This window comes from Salmo salar, chromosome 04, assembly GCF_965601325.2.
Source record: "Salmo salar chromosome 04, fSalSal1, whole genome shotgun sequence".
In the NCBI taxonomy this organism is placed as follows: Eukaryota; Metazoa; Chordata; class Actinopteri; order Salmoniformes; family Salmonidae; genus Salmo; species Salmo salar.
Genome location: NC_138294.1, coordinates 89894236 through 89912354, shown reverse-complemented (window position 1 = coordinate 89912354; position 18119 = coordinate 89894236). Strand labels below are relative to the sequence as shown.

At 42.6% G+C, this 18119-nt stretch overlaps 1 protein-coding gene and 1 long non-coding RNA gene across 2 annotated transcripts; both read right to left on the bottom strand.

Moving 5' to 3' along the window:
• Positions 1-246: 246 nt before the first annotated feature.
• Positions 247-8637, bottom strand: LOC145878684 (uncharacterized). Its single transcript, XM_082974804.1, has 2 exons — positions 8290-8637; positions 247-4515 (listed from the first exon to the last, which is right to left on the bottom strand). Exons 1-2 carry the CDS (start codon positions 8381-8383, stop codon positions 794-796), a joined length of 3816 nt encoding a protein of 1271 aa, XP_082830930.1. The 5' UTR covers positions 8384-8637; the 3' UTR covers positions 247-793.
• Positions 8638-10480: 1843 nt separating this feature from the next.
• On the bottom strand, positions 10481-12285 carry LOC145878683 (uncharacterized). The gene is made up of 2 exons (XR_014392232.1): positions 12144-12285; positions 10481-11091 (listed from the first exon to the last, which is right to left on the bottom strand). It is a non-coding gene; the product is annotated as an uncharacterized LOC145878683 (long non-coding RNA).
• Between the last annotated feature and the right edge of the window lie 5834 nt (positions 12286-18119).

Sequence of the window (18119 nt, the reverse complement as noted above, 5' to 3'; positions counted from 1 at the left end):
CAATAACACTTATATAAGATATTTATTTATTTATTTTTGTCATTCTCCACACAGGCTTCCTGGTAGTTGTCGTCTCTTAGACATGGTAGCAAATTGTTTCAAATCTCTATAGATTACTTTTAGCTAAAATTAAATCCACTAGTAGTAGCTAGCTAAGGTTAACAGGCTAGGTTAGGCTACTGCCTTAATCGCTAATCATCTTTGTCACTCACAAAATACAAAACAATACAATAATTTCATTGGCAGATTCCTTTTTATTATTGTTTCACAATTGGATAATCCCACATAAAACACACACGTCAACATAGCTACCAAGGATAGTGGGAATGCACTTCAGGAGAAGCGGGAATGGGGTGGGGGCGGGAACTGCAGCAACGCTAATGAGCTGGTGGCTGGGGTGCCGCTGGTGATGTAGTAGCCGATCAGGGGCGCTGGAGGGCAGCAGCCAATTGTCAAAATGCCACCCCAAAATCAAGTGCTGCCTAATCTTGCCTAATGGGAGGGCCAGCCCTGCACCTCTGACATTGCCTAAACAAAACCAATGATTTTCTATGCAGTTCTGATTTAATCTAGATCTAAATTAGGCCCTCATTTTTGTTCAGTTACTTTGAGGTGGACAAATTAACATACGGCTTTACACAAGGCTGAGTTTTATTTACAAATCCAATTAACCCCACATCTCAGTTGGATCTTCCCAACAAACGCAAACGTTCCTACAATATTGGGAAGCTTGATGTTCAAATAGAGACCCAATTTTGTTTCCGGATAATGTTAGCAGGACAACATCCCTGACTTATGTTGGAACCTCCTGCCGACTATCCTTTTTATCCTTCATGAATTTTCGCTCATTTGGGAGTAAATCTTCTCCTTTTGCAATCTTATCCAGAATCTCAGGCTCTCCCTTCATTTTCTTCAACTCTACGATCCGATCCTCAAAGCCTGGCTTGCGTTCGTCCTCCTCTGTGCGAATGAGTATCTCAATGTACTCCACAGTGGACTGAGAGCTTGGTTTCAGGGCAACATCATTAAGTCTCTTGAGACAGTCAGAAGACTGCTTGATCAAATTCATCAGCGCGTCCTCAATCATATGAAACTCATCCTCACGTTTATCCAGCATCTCCTTGGTTTCATTAGACTTGTCCCATGCCTTCATGAAGTTGTCCTTCAGTTCTTGAATAGTCCTTTTCTCAGTCTTTGTTTCATATGTCAACAAGACTTTTTCCCTGTCGTGGTCAGTGGAAGAGCATTTTCCTGGACATTCGGTACAGTTGCCATCATCATCCATCACGGCACAACTTTTGATTTCATCCTCATTTGGGAGGAAACAGCAGGTGTGACATGTGAAATTGCATATCTTGCAGTTTGTTGCAAAGTCTTGGGATAATTTGCTTCTCTTCACCTGCAGCACATTTACCTCAGATTCAAAATCTTTGTTCTGTTTCATGTTCTCGTCCTCGTTCTCCAGACACTGTTTGAAGCTTTTGATCTCACTTAGCTTTGACAGACCTGCTGTGATCTGAGGGGTCAGGTGTGTCAATGTCTTCTCCAGAAGCTCACGTTCTTCCAGAACTTTCTTTGTCAGGGTCAGATCTTTACTCTCAATGCTTTCCAGTGCTTGGAAAAATTTCTTCATCTCCTTGAAAGTTGAACTCCATTGATCTGGACACTGGGCCTTATGATCATCATTGGAATCATCCTCTTCAGAGCTGCTCTCCGTCTCCTTTGAGAACACAAATGAACTGTTGAATTTGAAATGGGTTGGTAGCCCCTTCTTGTTTTTCTTACAAGGCAGATTTGCAGCTTTGATGGCCTCTAGCACCGGTATTTGCTTCCCATCTACAAATGTCACAAGCATCAGGATGTTTTCAGCAACATCCTTTCCAAAGATGGACAGGATGGAATCAAAGATGTATCTCTGGGAAGGACTGAGACGAACAAGTGTTGCCTGCACTACAAAGCAGAGTGCATCAATGTGATCAATCCCTAAAGGATTACACAAGAAATCCTTCAACATCTGGGTGAGCAATTTATCTTGAGCCATTCCTCTGGTGTCTCCGAACCCTGGTGTGTCAATGATGGTCAGAGAATAAGGAATCTGAAAGCCTGGCTGGTTGTAGAGCTCGTATGATGTCACAACCACAGTCTGGCTCTCAGCCTGTGACCTGTTGGTCACCTCATGGATGAGCTTAAAGCGGTAACGTTCTTCCCACTTTACCCCGAGAATGTAGTTTATCATGACATTGACCAGAGTTGTTTTTCCTGCACCTGTGGCCCCCAGAAGCAATATCACCTTGTTATTACCTTGCTCAACTTTCTTCCCAAATCTGTACTGGTCAAAACTGTCACTTACACCCAACTTCTGTTCCAGATTCAGCCAGTGGATTGAGGGGTTGCCCTTTTCCACCTTCTGGGATTTTGTGAGGAACTCCTCACTTTTTGCTCTGGTTGATTTGCTCATCTTCGGTTGGGGATCAGAGACCCTAAGGGTAGTCAGCACAGTCTCAGAACTGGGTAGACTATTCCCTGCTTCGCCACAGTTAGCAAAGACTCTGATGCTGTATGCAGTGTCAGCCTCAAGTCCTTCCAGTGTACTCTCTCTAGTGGTGGTTTTCATGGTGTGCCACATCTGATTGTCTATAGCCTTTACATTCTTTCTGTATTCAACCACATAACCAATGACTTCAACATCATCTCCCGCTATGGTAGGAATGTCCCAGTTCACTCTGATACTTCCCGATTCTATCCTCTTCTTTGTGGGTGGTCCAGGGGGGCTACATGGGCGGGTCCTGAAATATTCTGTCCAGTCACTGGAGAGGCTCACACCAGGTCTGCACACTGCCTTGCAGCTAAAGCGGTACTTTTTGTAAGGGTCCAAACGACTGATGGTGACCTGGTTAGTTGTAGCATCCGATTTCACCTCTGTCCACTCAGAGTCAGCCTGCTCAGCCTGGTACACAACCTGGTACGACTCCACACAGGTAACACCAAGGTTGGGAGGGTTGACTTGCAAGTGGACACAGTCATGCTCCAGACTCTTGATGGTGGGAACACCTGGCTTTGATGGCAGCTCAAACTGTTGACTCAAAAGTGTCCCTCTTTCATAGACATGGATGGAGGAAGCAGTGAGGTGTTTGTTTGGAATTGATGCAATGCAGAATGCAAGATTTTCTCTGCCTTTGTTTGAATCTTTGAAGTCTAGGAACAGATTTATGGTTTGCCTAGTTAGGGTCGTTACCTCCCCCGAGCGAAACCACTTTTCTGCTGTAGTCTTCCCGGCTGCGTTGGGATTGTAAGGTATCAGTGAAAAATCACTTTTTGATTCTTCCAGCAAGTAGTTCTCCACGTCTAACACATACTCTTCTTTCTCCTTCAAATAGGAAAATGCAAAACACACTACAAAATCATTAGCTTTATCAAGCACTATTCCATCCAATTCACTGCTTGAGTACACAACTTGTACCTCTTTCATTATGTCAAGGTAAGAGCGAACAACATTCATCTCTCTCTCTCTGTCGTCCAGGTACGTGATCATGAGGTTATTCTGGAATGGAGAACGTTCTTTGCTGTTGAGCATTTTTATCAGCTCTTCCTCCTCCATTCCTCCTCCTCTTATGTTGGGAAGAACCTTGCAGAGACCTTTCTGGAACACCAGCTTGTACTCTGAGCACAAGTCCCTGAACTTGTTGATTTTGGCTTTGAGTTCAGGGAACTTGATAGCCATGTCTTCCTTCATCATGTCCTGGCATTGTACATCAGTATTGTCGAGTCCGTCCAAGAGTCGCTGTGCGCGACGCACCAGGCAAACACTGATCTGCCTGACTAGCTGGGCAGCTGCAGAGTCCAGGTTCTTGAGAGGATAGAGCCAGGCGGTCATGGGCACAGCATGTTCTCCGTTCTCCCCTAGCAGAAATGGCAGGCCAGCATACACCTTGATGGCATCTTCAAATGTGACAGGGTTGTTTTCTAGTGCCAAATCACCATGGAAAGTGCAGTTGAATTTATTGGTCTCTCTCTGCTCTTCCTCACTCATCTTCAAATTTGCCTGCCCTTCTATTGACATTTGAGGGATCTTTTTTATTGTGGCCTGCAGGTTTCCCTGGATGTCCTGGTGGTTCTCTCCTGAGGAAACCTCTTGGTCAAAAACGAAAAAGGCCTGCGCTCCAAACAGCAGGGCAGTCACCACATGGGTTGCAGAGCCCTCTTGTAAGACATTAGAGTATTTCACATTTCCTACCCCCAGGTGGTCCATGGTCAACTGCTCGAAGCGAGTGGTGGTACGGTACTGCAGAGAAACCCTAGACTGACGCTTTGAGGTCTTTTTGTCATGTAGGAATTCAGCAGAACCCTTCACACTGACTAAGCCACCAAGGAAACTGGCGTCAAGAGATGCAGACACATTCAAAGCCTCTGACTTGGCTTCACTTGAGTCTGAAGCAATGATTTTGAAGTCAGTGTTTGGTTGTGGACGGACATTGATGTGTTTCTGCAGCATCTCAGAATCCCAGAGAGTGATACCTGCAGTTTAAAGAGAATGACCAAAGAACGTTTATTGTGAAAATTATACTCCAACGTGTACATGTGTAAATATTTCTATATGTAAACATGGTTAAATTCAAATAACTAATTGAAGGTAAATATTTAATTCAAAGTAAATATTCTAGGTGTCAACCCATAGTTAGAAAACCTACACCTCCTACACTCAGAAGTAAAAAATGCTCTGTAGCACCATTTGAACCAGTCTGGAAATGGGTTCTATCTGAAGCTTCTTTCAGGTCAAATAGAATCTGGGTACCAAATAAAGGGTGCTATTTGGAACCAGAAAGATTCGAGATAGAACTCTATCTAGAATGTTCCCCTACAGCAGTCCTTCTCAAATAGTGGGGCGCGCCCCCCTGGGGGGGCTCGGAGCGATGCCAGGGGGGCGCGTGACCGCGGGGAACATGCTTTTTCTTGCCGCGGGGAGTATTTTTTTTTAACCGAACAAGAGCACACAGCACAGAGCAGGAGATATGAAGTGCAGATAACAAACCCTTAAGAGACACCATGGAAAAATATTTAACAGGGATGAAAAGAAAGATGGAGAGAGACGGAGATAATGAGACAAACGTAAGTCTCCCGAAAGCTAAGACGAGGAAATATGACGAAGCGTATGTAGCGCTTGGCTTCACTGTGACTACGGTGGGAGACGAGGAAAGACCGGTATGTTTACTGTGTCTAAAAATGTTGGCAGCGGACAGCATGAAGCCAAATAAATTAAGGCGTCACTTATAGACATTACACCCCAATCACGCTGATAAGCCGCTTGAGTTTTTTCAGCGAAAACGTGCCGAATATTGTCAACAATCGTCCCGCTTTGTGAATGCTTCTTCAGTAAACCAGCGAGCACTGTTAGCATCATATAAGGTGGCGTACCAAATTGCTCAGTGCAAAAAACCCCACTCCATAGCAGAGGAGCTGATACTGCCTGCAGCATTAGACATGGTCTCTGTCATGCTGGATGACGCAAGTGCTGCAAACGACCAGTCCAATGACACTGTCGCCAGACGTATAAATGACATTGCTAACAATCTTAAAGAACAGCTGGTAGATAAACTCAAAGACAAACGTTTTGCCTTACAGTTCGATGAAGCAACTGACAGCAACAAAGACTGTTTGTTTATCACTTATGTACGTTTTGACATGACAAACTCCCTGTGTGAGGATCTACCTTTTTGTAAATATGTCAGAGACAGAGCCACAGCTGAACAGCTGAAGAGCTATTCAAAATGCTGGACTGCTTTCTGACTGAGAATGGGCTAAAGTGGGAGAACTGCATTGGTGTTTGCAGTGATGGTGCACAGACCATGGCAGGGATGAGAAAAGGACTTCGGGCACTCATCAAGAAGGCCTCACCTAATGCTGAGTGGACACACTGTTATACACAGAGAAGCACTGGCATCAAGGCACCTTTCCTCTGAATTAAGTGAGGTTATGACTGACATTGTAGGTGTAGTCAATTGTATAAAGACCAGACCACTAAAAACAAGAGTCTTCTCTGCCATCTGTGAGGAGATGGGAGCTGAACATCAAGCTGTGCTGTTTCACAGTGAAGCAAGGTGGCTGTCACGAGGAAAAGTCTTGTCCCGATGATTTTGAGCTCAGAGAGCAGATAAGAATGTTTTTGGAGCAGGAGCACAAGTATGACATCACAGAAACCTTTAGTGATGAGAACTTCCTGGCAAAACTGGCCTACCTGAGTGACATATTTGGAAAGCTAAATTAACTAAATCTACAGCTTCAAGGGAAAGATAAACACCTCCCTCAGGTCACAGACAAGATCAGCTCTTTCACTCGAAAGCTTGCAATGTGGGGCAGGCGACTTGATGAAGGAAATACTGATTCATTCCAGAACCTGCATGAATTTGTTGACACTACTGACTATGATGCCACCTCAGTGATTCCATATATTAAGGAGCATATTTCATCACTGATGGGATTCTTTAAAAAGTACTTCCCTGAAAACAGTTCCCAATATGACTGGGTGAGAGATCCTTTCAATGCACCAGCTCCAACTGGTTTCAGCTCTGCAGAGGAGGACCAGTTCATTGATATGACGTCTGACTCCACATTCAGACTGAGGTTCACATCACAGACACTGAGTGAATTCTGGCTGAGTGTAGAGAGGTAGTATCCACTCTTAGGGCAGAGGGCCATGGGCATTCTTCTTCCTTTTGCAACATCTTATCTTTGTGAGACTGGCTTCTCTGCTGTTGCTGCACTGAAGACCAAGTACAGGTCCCAGCTAAACATTGAGCAGGAGCTGAGAGTTGCAGTATCATGCTTCAAACCCCGCTTGGAAAAGCTAAGCTCTGCAAAACGTGCTCATTGTAGCCATTAATCCTGACTTCCTCATTTTGATTTAAAAAAAAAAATCAGCACAAATTGTTTTATTCATTTTTGTTTTATAGGTCAAAATGTTTCATATATTGTGCTCCTGAGTTAATGTTGCTGATCAATTTGAATTTATTATTATTTATTGATTATATTTAATTTTATTTTTCAGTATCAAATGGTCAAAAATGTTTACAGTTTAAATAAGGGCTGAATTTTTTTTTTAAATTTCAGGCAAATTGATGCACTTGAAGTCTTTTCTGTTACAAACTAAAAAAAACAATGTTAATAAAGTTATTCTTTGTTGTAAGTTGATCTATATATATATTTTTTTTCTTTAATGTTAATAAGGATACAATGTTATGCAGAGGTGTACTTATAACAATTTTATAGACAAATGATACTATTTAGAGTCGCGGCGGAGAGTTGGGGGGCGCGAAATGTTTACTTCTTCCTAGGGGGGGGGGCGTAACAGAAAATAATTGAGAAGCACTGCCCTACAGGGACAAATAGTGCCACATTACACTCTCAGAAGGAAAAAAAAGGGTAATCTTTGTCATTGACAGCATTACTACAATATGAACACTTCAAAAACAACCTGCATGACATCACTCTTTTGTCCCAAGTGCGTCCTCTAGCTTTTCTTACTCTGTGGTAACCATAGAGATGCACCAGAAAGCTAATCTCTCTCTGCAATGGCCGATTCTGTGACAGCATCATAGAGGACTTTATTGCCCAAAAGCCTGTTTTAGCATGGGCAGCTCCATTCAGGACTTTCACCATTTTGAAGTATTCAACTGGGAGATACTTCCTTTGGGTTAAGGAAGGATTACATAATTCAATCTGGGTCCTCTGGAGGGATCAGACAGAATATAATCGCTGCCAACTGGTGAGGTTAGCATAGCGCTAACTTATGCCATGTTATCTGATGGGACCAGCTACAATTTAGCATTCTGTCACGTGCAAGTAAATCAACAATTTTAATTAGCTGAGACTCATTTTGACCTGGAGAAACTGTTTAAATTTAAATGGTTGCTTATGTTCACAAGTATGTCCCCAATGTCTTCAACTTCTATGAGTGTATTAGCAGTTTGTAAATAAACTGAAAAGGTGCATATCACCACCTACTGTGTGAAGTGTGTACAGTATAGTCTGAACAGGTATAAAGCCAAGGTTGGTGATTTACTGACATCTGCAGTTATGGAATGTCTGTTCAGGAGTGCAATTCATTGGCTGACCCCTCCTGCTCATTCTTCCTAAATCCGTAGAAACTACTTTAAAATGGTGAAAGCCCTCAATGGTGTTCTCTGTGCTAGAACAGTGTGCCCTCTATCCAACTCAGTGGTGGAAACACTGTCAATGAATTCAAGATGATGCACACTGATTACCTCCAAACCAAAGAGGAATAGTTTCCTGTACCTGGAATGAGGACATCTCTACGACAGTCATACAGCATCCCCAGCTGGAAGGGTCGGCCCAGAGCGGCTAGCTCGATGGTCTCCGAGTCGGACATGACTCAGTGTTCTGAAAACATATCAGAACTGGGGTTACTTCAGCAGCCCCGGTATTAGAAAATTGCAACAGATAATATGGCTGTCAACATAAAAATCATAGTTCTTTTGCTCATTGCCCAGACAATGCAGCGTGTGTAAATTATCACTGATACAGTATGTTATGCAAACATTTGAGTCATTCACATCTTTGTTCTCCAGTCTTGTTGTTCTTTCTGAACAGGAAGAGGACTCTGGAGCCCTAACGATTGGTGCTCTTATTTCTTTGGGGAAAAAAACAAAGACACTGAACATGTTGATGGTTTTCTGGTGGACATAATACAGTCTTAATTAAAACAATCCACCTTAAGTTGACTTAAGTAATGTACCAAACTGAAAAAAATAGAGGACATATATTACAAATGTGAGTAGAAAATACAAAAGTTTCTCTACACTCTGGATTTGTTTTTCAGCAAAACAGCAGCCACACCTCTTGTTTTGGCATACAGCTTAGCTTTTTGATGAGGCTGGTAACCCTCAAATTCTAGAAGGACTGTCAGTCAGCGCTCTAGATGATATTCACAGGATAGTTTTGAAAATGTATTTGGAAGCTATATATGGTTTACATGTTAACAGAATAACCTACAATGTTTTTTCAGCTTTACTCACAGGACAATGGCATACAACCCAGCGTAGGCATGGCGTATAGGCCTAGTGTTTTCATTTTTTGTTGAAATGTTTTTTTGTATTCATTCAGGTTCACAGTGCGGACCAAACCAAGGTTTGGTAGGTATACCTGTACCGTTACAGCCCTATCCTAGTATACAGACACAACCAGGTCAACTCAACTGTAAAGAAACATTTTAAATGTTCACATAACAACGCAACACAACTCCAAACACGACAGATAAGAAGCTACATAGCCCCCTAGGCTATATGAATATAAAGAGACTTGAGCCAAAGAAAAATGGACTTGTGGAATGGAATGAGTTATCAGACCTCGTCAATTCTACCATTACGTAACATTTGAGGACACAATTTAAAGGCCTATGTATTTCATGTTTTGTTCACTGTACAATATAACCACAAGGCTGACCATCTTTCCCCCCTCTTTCTGGCTGCCCTCCCCCTTCTTGCAGGTTCACCTCTCAAAAATGCAACAATAGAAAAAGTAGCTAAATGAATAAAGAGTAAAAATAAAAGCACAATTACATTATTTCACAAATTTAATAATGGGCAGTTCTTCACAAATAGTCACATAGACTATATGGAAATAACACGAGCCAAGCATGTTTACATGTAGAATGATATAGGTTATAAGACCTATGATTCATTTCATTAGTTCTACTACCTCAGCATTGCTCATTTTATAAAGGGTTAAATATGTTGTAGTGAAGTTCAGCTTCAGTCCACAGGGTGGCGCTGTGTCACTGTCAGAAGATATGTGCTTCAGTCAGAAAAACATTCGCTCAGCTCTTCGTTCTCAGCTAGCTACAGAAGCTAGCTAGCTACAGAAACGAAACCCATCAAATACACTTGCTGGAAATAACTACTTTTCCTAATATCATGACTTCTATCAACATTCTTAGCTTGCCCATTCACTAAATATACTGTTAAATAACTCAGACTGACATCCAATACCTTTAGGATACTGAACGCTAACTTATTAGCATTAGCCTACCCTTATGCTGATGGGGACTAGTTAGCTACCGCCAAACATGCAGCCAACTCTGCTGCACTGCCTTTCTGGCTGTTCTACCCTCTCCACCTCATTCACTACTAACTCAACCTGATCACTTTTTTTTGCCTCTTTAAGAAGAATTTCTGGAGTATCCATATTTGCTGTTTTATGCTGAGGTGTTTTACTGAGTGATGACATTGACATCTAACCGGTGCTGTAGAGGTGGGGGTTAAGGGACAGGAGTGGTCCACTGTGTTATATCTCTACCAAACACAGCAGACACTGAGTCACACCAGGGGCTTCTTGCAGTGCCTGCTACTGCCTAGCAAAGTATATTGGATAGTTTATTTTTGTCATTAAAATGTGCATAGCGCAAGTGATGAATCCTGAATAAAATGTGTGGATTTTTCTGTGTCAGAAGAGATCCGGCAACAAGGCATCAATAGAATCTATTTATTGCAAAGCTACAGATTCTCAGATATTGACAGGCATTGGTTTTGAAAAGCATTTGATGGCAGCAGCCAGGTAAACAAAACCAAAGACTGCTAACAGGGCTATTAAAATCATTGTCATTTGTGTGAACTATCCCTTTAAGCACATCATTTGAGGAAAATAAAACAGGCAGTGCAATTGTAGATATTAAAAGTACACAATGATTGTGTACTTTCTCCAATAATTCATTGTGGATAAATTAACTGTTTATGCCCTTGTCTCTTAATATTTGAATACATTTATACAGTTCTGTGATCTCCTTTTGCATTTTCTTTTTCCTGCTTTATCCTGGTCCTTTCATCCTTCTCTCGCTGTCTACTGTGTTCTATTAATTTTAGTCTTTGGATCTCGATCTCCCGTCTTCGTTTTTCTTCCATCTTTTTTTCTGTTTCCATTCTCACTTTCTCAGCAAGGAGTTGCTTGTTTTCCTCTTCAGTCCTCCTCTTTTCCTCCTCCACTTTCTGTTTTTCAGTTTTGGCTTGATCGAGGTCTCTCTCTGCCTTATCCGCTCGATCTTTTGACCAGTCTCCACCCATTCGCTTGTTGGTCTCTGACTTTCTTAGAGATGATATGAAAATAACAACAAAAATAGACAGTGAATGCTTTTGCTCGCAAAGCAGTAATTTTGTACTGTCTGATTTGTGAGTTGACCTTCGTGCCTGCTCCCATCCCCTACTATTCTGTATTTCTTTTGACTCATTTGAATACAGTCAGACCAGAAAAGCCACATCCCAGAAGGGCAGATAAGCGGAAACCCTGATTAGAAGCACCTGCTGCTCATCTGTTTCTTTACAGATGTTGTCACTACACACTGAAGGCTGTAAAGCCGACACATCTGTGTGCAGTGAAAATTACTAAAAACATAGAATAATGAAGAAAGATTTATGCGACAACTTACACCAGCGGGTTTTACGCACCAGCCAAGCCTCTGGGAGAGCGCGATGGTTCTCTTTTGTTCAATAAAGCATACACATTATTACAGCTATTGTCCGGGATTGGTACATACATATTTAACAAAAAATATATAATTACATTTAAATTAATGACACAGTATAGCCAGCAATTTGAAGAATATAATTTATAAATACGTCATGAGCTTACGATTGTTTATTTTGGGTTCTAATGGGGAAAAAGACACTTATTTTACTCCATTGTTTATAAATATAAAAAACCTATGTATAGATTCAAAAGATGGTTAAAACTATAATGCAGATGTCATGGACTGTCAGTCCTGGCATCTGGAGCACATTCTTGAATTTGAGAGGGGTTACATTTCCCTAGCCCCATCCCTCAGCTGCGGACCACAATAAGTGGTGGGACGGACAATGTTATTTCTCAACTATCAATTCAAGTAACAATTAAAGCTACAATTAAAACTACATTTGGTGAAACAGCGCCTTTGATATTGTTTTAGTGATGAAACGCAGGAGACAAGTTGTGTCAGATGGAAGAAAGGTGTTCTTCCTTTGAAGTAACTTCGTTGTTGTAATATTCCAAACGGACGTGCCAGTTTCACCAAATGCGGATTGTAGCTTTAATGATTGGACAGTAAAGGTTTTGCTTAGCAACCATTTAGGCTTATCGAAATGAAATAAGGGTTAGTAGCCTACCTTAAATCAACGAAGCTTTCCGATGGATGTCAACCAGACAGAAATCACAAGTAGATGTACAAAATAGAAGCCAAGTAGAGCCCATAGGTCGGGATGTATCTCTACCAAGATGTAGACCGGGAGTGACACCCTGTTTTATAGACCAAATCACAGAGTTTCTAAACCCAGAGGTGCAACATCACGAGACTTCCAGGAACGCTTGTGAAACAGACTGAACAGAACAGGCCGGGATTTGGTGCTTGAGAAGTCAATGAGAGAAGTGAAAATATCTTCCTTAGTTGTTCATTTTCACAAAATCAAAAGGAAAAATCTAGATTCGAGACAATTTCTTAAGTAGTTGAACATGTTATTTCACCAATCTCGTGAAAGTAATAAACTGACACGTTTTAATTTTAGTCAAAAACAAGTTTATATCGAAGGACTACCTTTGATTTTCCTGCTTGCACATGCGCAATTCGGCGCAAGATGACCATTAGACCCGATGACTTGCTTCTACGCCTGAGCTTTGACAGCCAACGTCGCCATGACATCACCTACAAGTGTAGTCGCGGATTTGAATAGGATAATCATTTTTAGCTTATCTTCATACTGTATTGTCTTTGACCAAATCTCTCTTTCTTGTAATATATGTGACCACCCCACCCAAACACTCTTCTTGTAAATCACATGACTAAAGGTAAGCCTCTGACTGCAGTCCGAATTCAAAGGGTGCATTCCAAACATGTAAAAAACACCCTCTCCCCTCAAATTAAGTGGACACTTCAAATCAAATCAAATGTATTTGTCACATACACGTGTTTAGCATATGTTATTGCTGGTGTAGCGAAATGGGTTGTTTTTACAGGGTCAGCCATAGTAGTACGGTGCCCCTGGAGCAAATAAAGGTTAAGTTCCTTGCTCAAGGGCACATCGACCGATTTTTCACCTGGTCGGCTTGATTATTCAAACCATCAACCGCTCGGTTACTGGCCCAACGGTCTAACCGCTAGGCTACCTGCCGCCCTGATGACATATCATGACGAATGATGAGTTGACACTTGCAGGGCAAGGGGCGAGGGAAGAATGAATACATTTTAAATGGACCCCGCCCTTGCCCAGAAATGTGTCACTAGTTCGTCCCACGGTTGTGTTTTCTGTCATCATGGAACCACCGGTAGCTGTTGTGTGTGCCTTATATGCGACACAGTGAATGATGATTGTATTTCATATTTTGGCTAGAAGACAACACATCCGCAGACATCGAATGCTAGCCATCAGAGGACATCAGGTAAATCGAAAACTACAATGTATAAATGTGATGCCAGGACAAGTTGTATGCTCTAGCTAACGTTTCCAAAAGCTAACCAAACAAAAACATCATTACTTTTCCGATATGTGCTTGTGCTGTCGTGAATTAGTATCACCATTTCTAACTTATTTACATTCATTTTTACTTGTATGTTGACCTCTCCATATTGATGTTAGTTTCATGTTTTGGCAGACTTTTCTTAGCGGATGTATAATCATCACAAATTGAATTATGGGGCGTTTACGTTGTCAACTTCCCTTGCTTGGCTAATTGTTTGGACCGAAGGCAAAGATGGCTGCAGGGATTCCCCCGAGGGTAAGTGGAGGAGGGTGTGTCTTTTGTGTTTCAATCAATCAAATGTATTTAAGAAGCGCTTTTTACATCAGCCGATGTCACAAAGTGCTATACAGAAACCCAGCCTAAAACACCAAACAGCAAGCAATGCAGATGTAGAAGCACGGTGACTTGGACAAATTCCCTAGAAAGGCAGGAACCTAGGAAGAAACCTGGAGAGGAACCAGGCTCTGAGGGGTGGCCAGTCCTCTTCTGGCTGTGACGGGTGGAGTTTATAACAGTACATGGCCCAGATGTTCAAACGTTCATAGATGACCAGCAGGGTCAAATAATAATAATCACAGCGGTTGTAGAGGATGTAACAGGTCGGCACCTCAGGAGTAAATGTCAGTTGGCTTGTCATAGCCGATCATTCAGAGGTAGAGACAGCAGGTGCGGTAGAGAGACAGAGCTGAAACAGCAGTTCCAGGACATGGTAGCACGTCTGGTGAACAGGTCAGGGTTCCATAGCCGCAGGCAGAAAAGTTGAAACTGGAGCAGCAGCACGACCAGATGGACTGGGGACAGCAAGGAGTCATCAGGCCAGATAGTCCTGAGGAATGGTCCTAGGGCTCAGGTCCTCCAAGAGAAGAGAAAGAGAAAGAGAGAGATAGAATTAGAGGGAGCATACTTAAATTCACACAGAACACCGGATAAAACAGGAGAAATACTCCAGATATAACAGACTGACCCTAGCCCCCGACACAAACTATTGCAGCATAATTACTGGAGGCTGAGACAGGAGGGGTCGGGAGACACTGTGGCCCCATCTGACTATACCCCCGGACTGGGCCAACCAGGCAGGATATAACCCCACCCACTTTGCCAATGCACAGCCCCCACACCACTAGAGGGATATCTTCAAACCACCAACTTACTACCCTGAGACAAGGCCGAGTATAGCCCATGAAGATCTCCCCCACGGCACGAACCCGAGGTGGGTGCCAACCAGGACAGGAAGATCACGTCAGTGACTCAACCCACTCAAGTGATGCACCCCTCCTAGGGACGACATGAAAGAGCACCAGTAAGCCAGCGACTCAGTCCCCGTAATAGGGTTAGAGGCAGAGAGCGGGGAACCGGCCAGGCAGAGACAGCAAGGGTGGTTCGTCGCTCCAGTGCCTTTCCGTTCACCTCACACCCCTGGGCCAGACTACACTCAATCATAGGACCTACTGAAGAGATGAGTCTTCAATAAAGACTTAAAGGTTGAGACCGAGTCTGCATCTCTCACATGGGTAGGCAGACCATTCCTTAAAAATAGAGCTCTATAGGAGAAAGCCCTGCCTCCTGCTGTTTGCTTAGAAATTCTAGGGACAATAAGGAGGCCTGCATCTTGTGACCGTAGCATACGTGTAGGTATGTATGGCAGGACCAAATCAGAAAGATAGATAGGAGCAAGCCCATGTCATGCTTTGTAGGTTAGCAGTAAAACCTTGAAATCATCCCTAGCCTAATCAGGAAGCCAGTGTAGAGGCTAGCACTGGAGTAATATGATACATTTTTTTTTGTTCTAGTCAAGATTCTAGCAGCCGTGTTTAGCACTAACTGAAGTTTATTTAGTGCTTCATCCGGGTAGCCGGAAAGTAGAGCATTGCAGTCGACTAATCTAGAAGTGACAAAAGCGTGGATACATTATTCTGCATCATTTATCGTCAAAGGAATGAGCGTTACACCGAGGCCTGTACTCTGGAGCGGGATGATGGAGTCTTACGTGAGCATCGCTCCACACTTCTTCTGCGTGCCGAAACCACTCATCTTTCGCAGGAGCTTCAGTCTGGCCCGGGATCCACGGAGCCAGAGCCGGCTGAAATCCCAAAACCCACTGGAAGGGGGTCAACCCAGTGGAGAAGTGACGTAGTGAGTTCTGGGCGTACTCTGCCCATGGAAGAAATCGTGCCCACTCATCCTGCCGGTCCTGACAGTGAATCCTCAGGAACCTCACGAGCTCCTGGTTCAAACTCTCCACCTGCCCGTTTGACTGAGGCCGGTACCCGGAAGTGAGGCTGACCGTGACCCCGAGCTTCTCCACAAAGGTCCTCCATACTCGTGATGTGAATTGGGGGCCACGGTCGGAGACAATGACAACATACACTCAATTAATATTTGGTAGCATTGCCTTTAAATGTTTAACTTGGGTCAAACGTTTTGTGTAGCCTTCCACAAGCTTCCCACAATAAGTTGGGTGAATTCCTCCTGACAGAGCTGGTGTATCTGAGTCAGGTTTGTAGGCCTCCTTGCTCGCACACGCTTTTTCAGTTCTGCCCACAAATTTTCTATCGGATTGAGGTCAGGGCTTTGTGATGGCCACTCCAATACCTTGACTTTGTTGTCCTTAAGCAATTTTACCATAACTTTGGAAGTATGCTTGTGGTTATTGTCCATTTGGAAGACCCATTTGTGACCAAGCTTTAACTTCCTGACTGATGTCTTGAGATGTTGCTTCAATATATCCACATAATTTTCCATCCTCAAGATGCCATCTATTTTGTGAAGTGCACCAGTCCCTCCCGCAGCAAAGCACCCCCACAACATGATGCTACCACCTCCATGCTTCACGGTTGGGATGGTGTTCTTCGGCTTGCAAGCCTCCCCCTTTTTCCTCCAAACATAACGATGGTCATTATGGCCAAACAGTTCTATTTTTGTTTTGTCAGACCAGGGGACATTTCTCCAAAAAGTACAATCTTTGTCCCCATGTGCAGTCGCAAACCATAGTCTGGCTTTTTATGGCGGTTTTGGAACAGTGGCTTCTTCCTTGCAGAGCGGCCTTTCAGGTTATGTCGATATAGGACTCGTTTAACTGTGGATAGAAATACTTTTGTACCTGTTTCCTCCAGCATCTTCACAAGGTCCTTTGCTGTTGTTCTGGGATTGATTCGCACTTTTCGCACCAAAGTACATTCATCTCTAGGAGACAGAACGCGTCTCCTTCCTGAGCGGTATGACGGCTGCATGGTCCCATGGTGTTTATACTTGCGTACTATTGTTTGTACAGATGGACGTGGTACCTTCAGGTGTTTGGAAATTGCTCCAAAGGATGAACCAGACTTGTGGAGGTCTACAATATTTGTCTGAGGTCTTGGCTGATTTCTTTAGATTTTTCCCATGATGTCAAGCAAAGAGGCACTGCATTTGAAGGTAGGCCTTGAAATACATCCACAGGTACACCTCCAATTGGCTCAAATGATGTCAATTAGCCTATCAGAAGCTTCTAAAGCCATGACATCATTTTCTGGAATTTTCCAAGCCGACTAAAGGCACAGTCAACTTAGTGTATGTAATCTTCTGACCCACTGGAATTGTGATACAGTGAATTATAAGTGAAATAATCTGTCTGTTAACAATTGTTGGAAAGATTACTTGTGTCATGCACAAAGTAGATGTCCTAAACGACTTGCCAAAACTATAGTTTGATAACAAGAAATGTGTGGAGTGGTTGAAAAACTAGTTTTAATGACTCCAACATAAGTGTATGTAAACTTCCAACTTCAACTGTACTTCCTGAAGTGTTTCCATTCCCCTTTTAACCTCTCTAGGGGAGGTGGGACGAAATCGTCCCAGACTATTCAACAGCCAGTGACAAATCAGAGCGCCAAATTTAAAACCACAAAATGTCATAATTCAAAGTTCTCAAACATAGGACTATTTTACACCATTTTATAGATACACTTCTCCTGAATCGAACAACGTTGTCCTATTTCCAAAAGGCTTTACAGCGAAAGCGAAACATTAGATTATGTTAGGAGAGTACATAGACACAAATAATCACACAGCCATTTTCCAAGCAAGCATATACTGTATGTCACATAAACCCAAACCACAGCTAAATGCAGCACTAACTTTTGATGATCTTCATCAGATGACACTCCTAGGACATTATGTTATACAATACATGCATGTTTTGTTCAATCAAGTTCATATTTATATCAAAAAACAGCTTTTTACATTAGCATGTGATGTTCAGAACTAGCATACCCACTGAAAACTTCCGGTGAATTTACTACATTACTCACGATAAACGTTCACAAAATACATAACAATTATTTTAAGAATTATAGACACAGAACTCCTTTATGCAATCGCTATGTCCGATTTTAAAATAGCTTTTCGGCGAAAGCACATTTTGCAATATTCTGAGTAGATAGCTTGGCCATCACGGCTAGCTAATTTCACACCCACCAAGTTTGGGACAACCTAAACTCAGAATTACTATTAGAAAAATTGGATTACCTTTGCTGTTCTTCATCAGAATGCACTCCCAGGACTTCTACTTCAACAACAAATGTTGTTTTGGTTCCAAATAATTCATAGTTATATCCAAATACCGCCGTTTTGTTCGTGCGTTCAGGTAA

Bases quoted from the DNA above. Each gene is read 5' to 3' on its own strand.
- LOC145878684 (XM_082974804.1), bottom strand. From the start codon at position 8,383: ATGTCCGACTCGGAGACCATCGAGCTAGCCGCTCTGGGCCGACCCTTC. The intron at 4,516-8,289 runs GTACAGGAAACT...TTTAAACTGCAG, and splicing joins TAGAGATGTCCTCATTCCAG to GTATCACTCTCTGGGATTCT.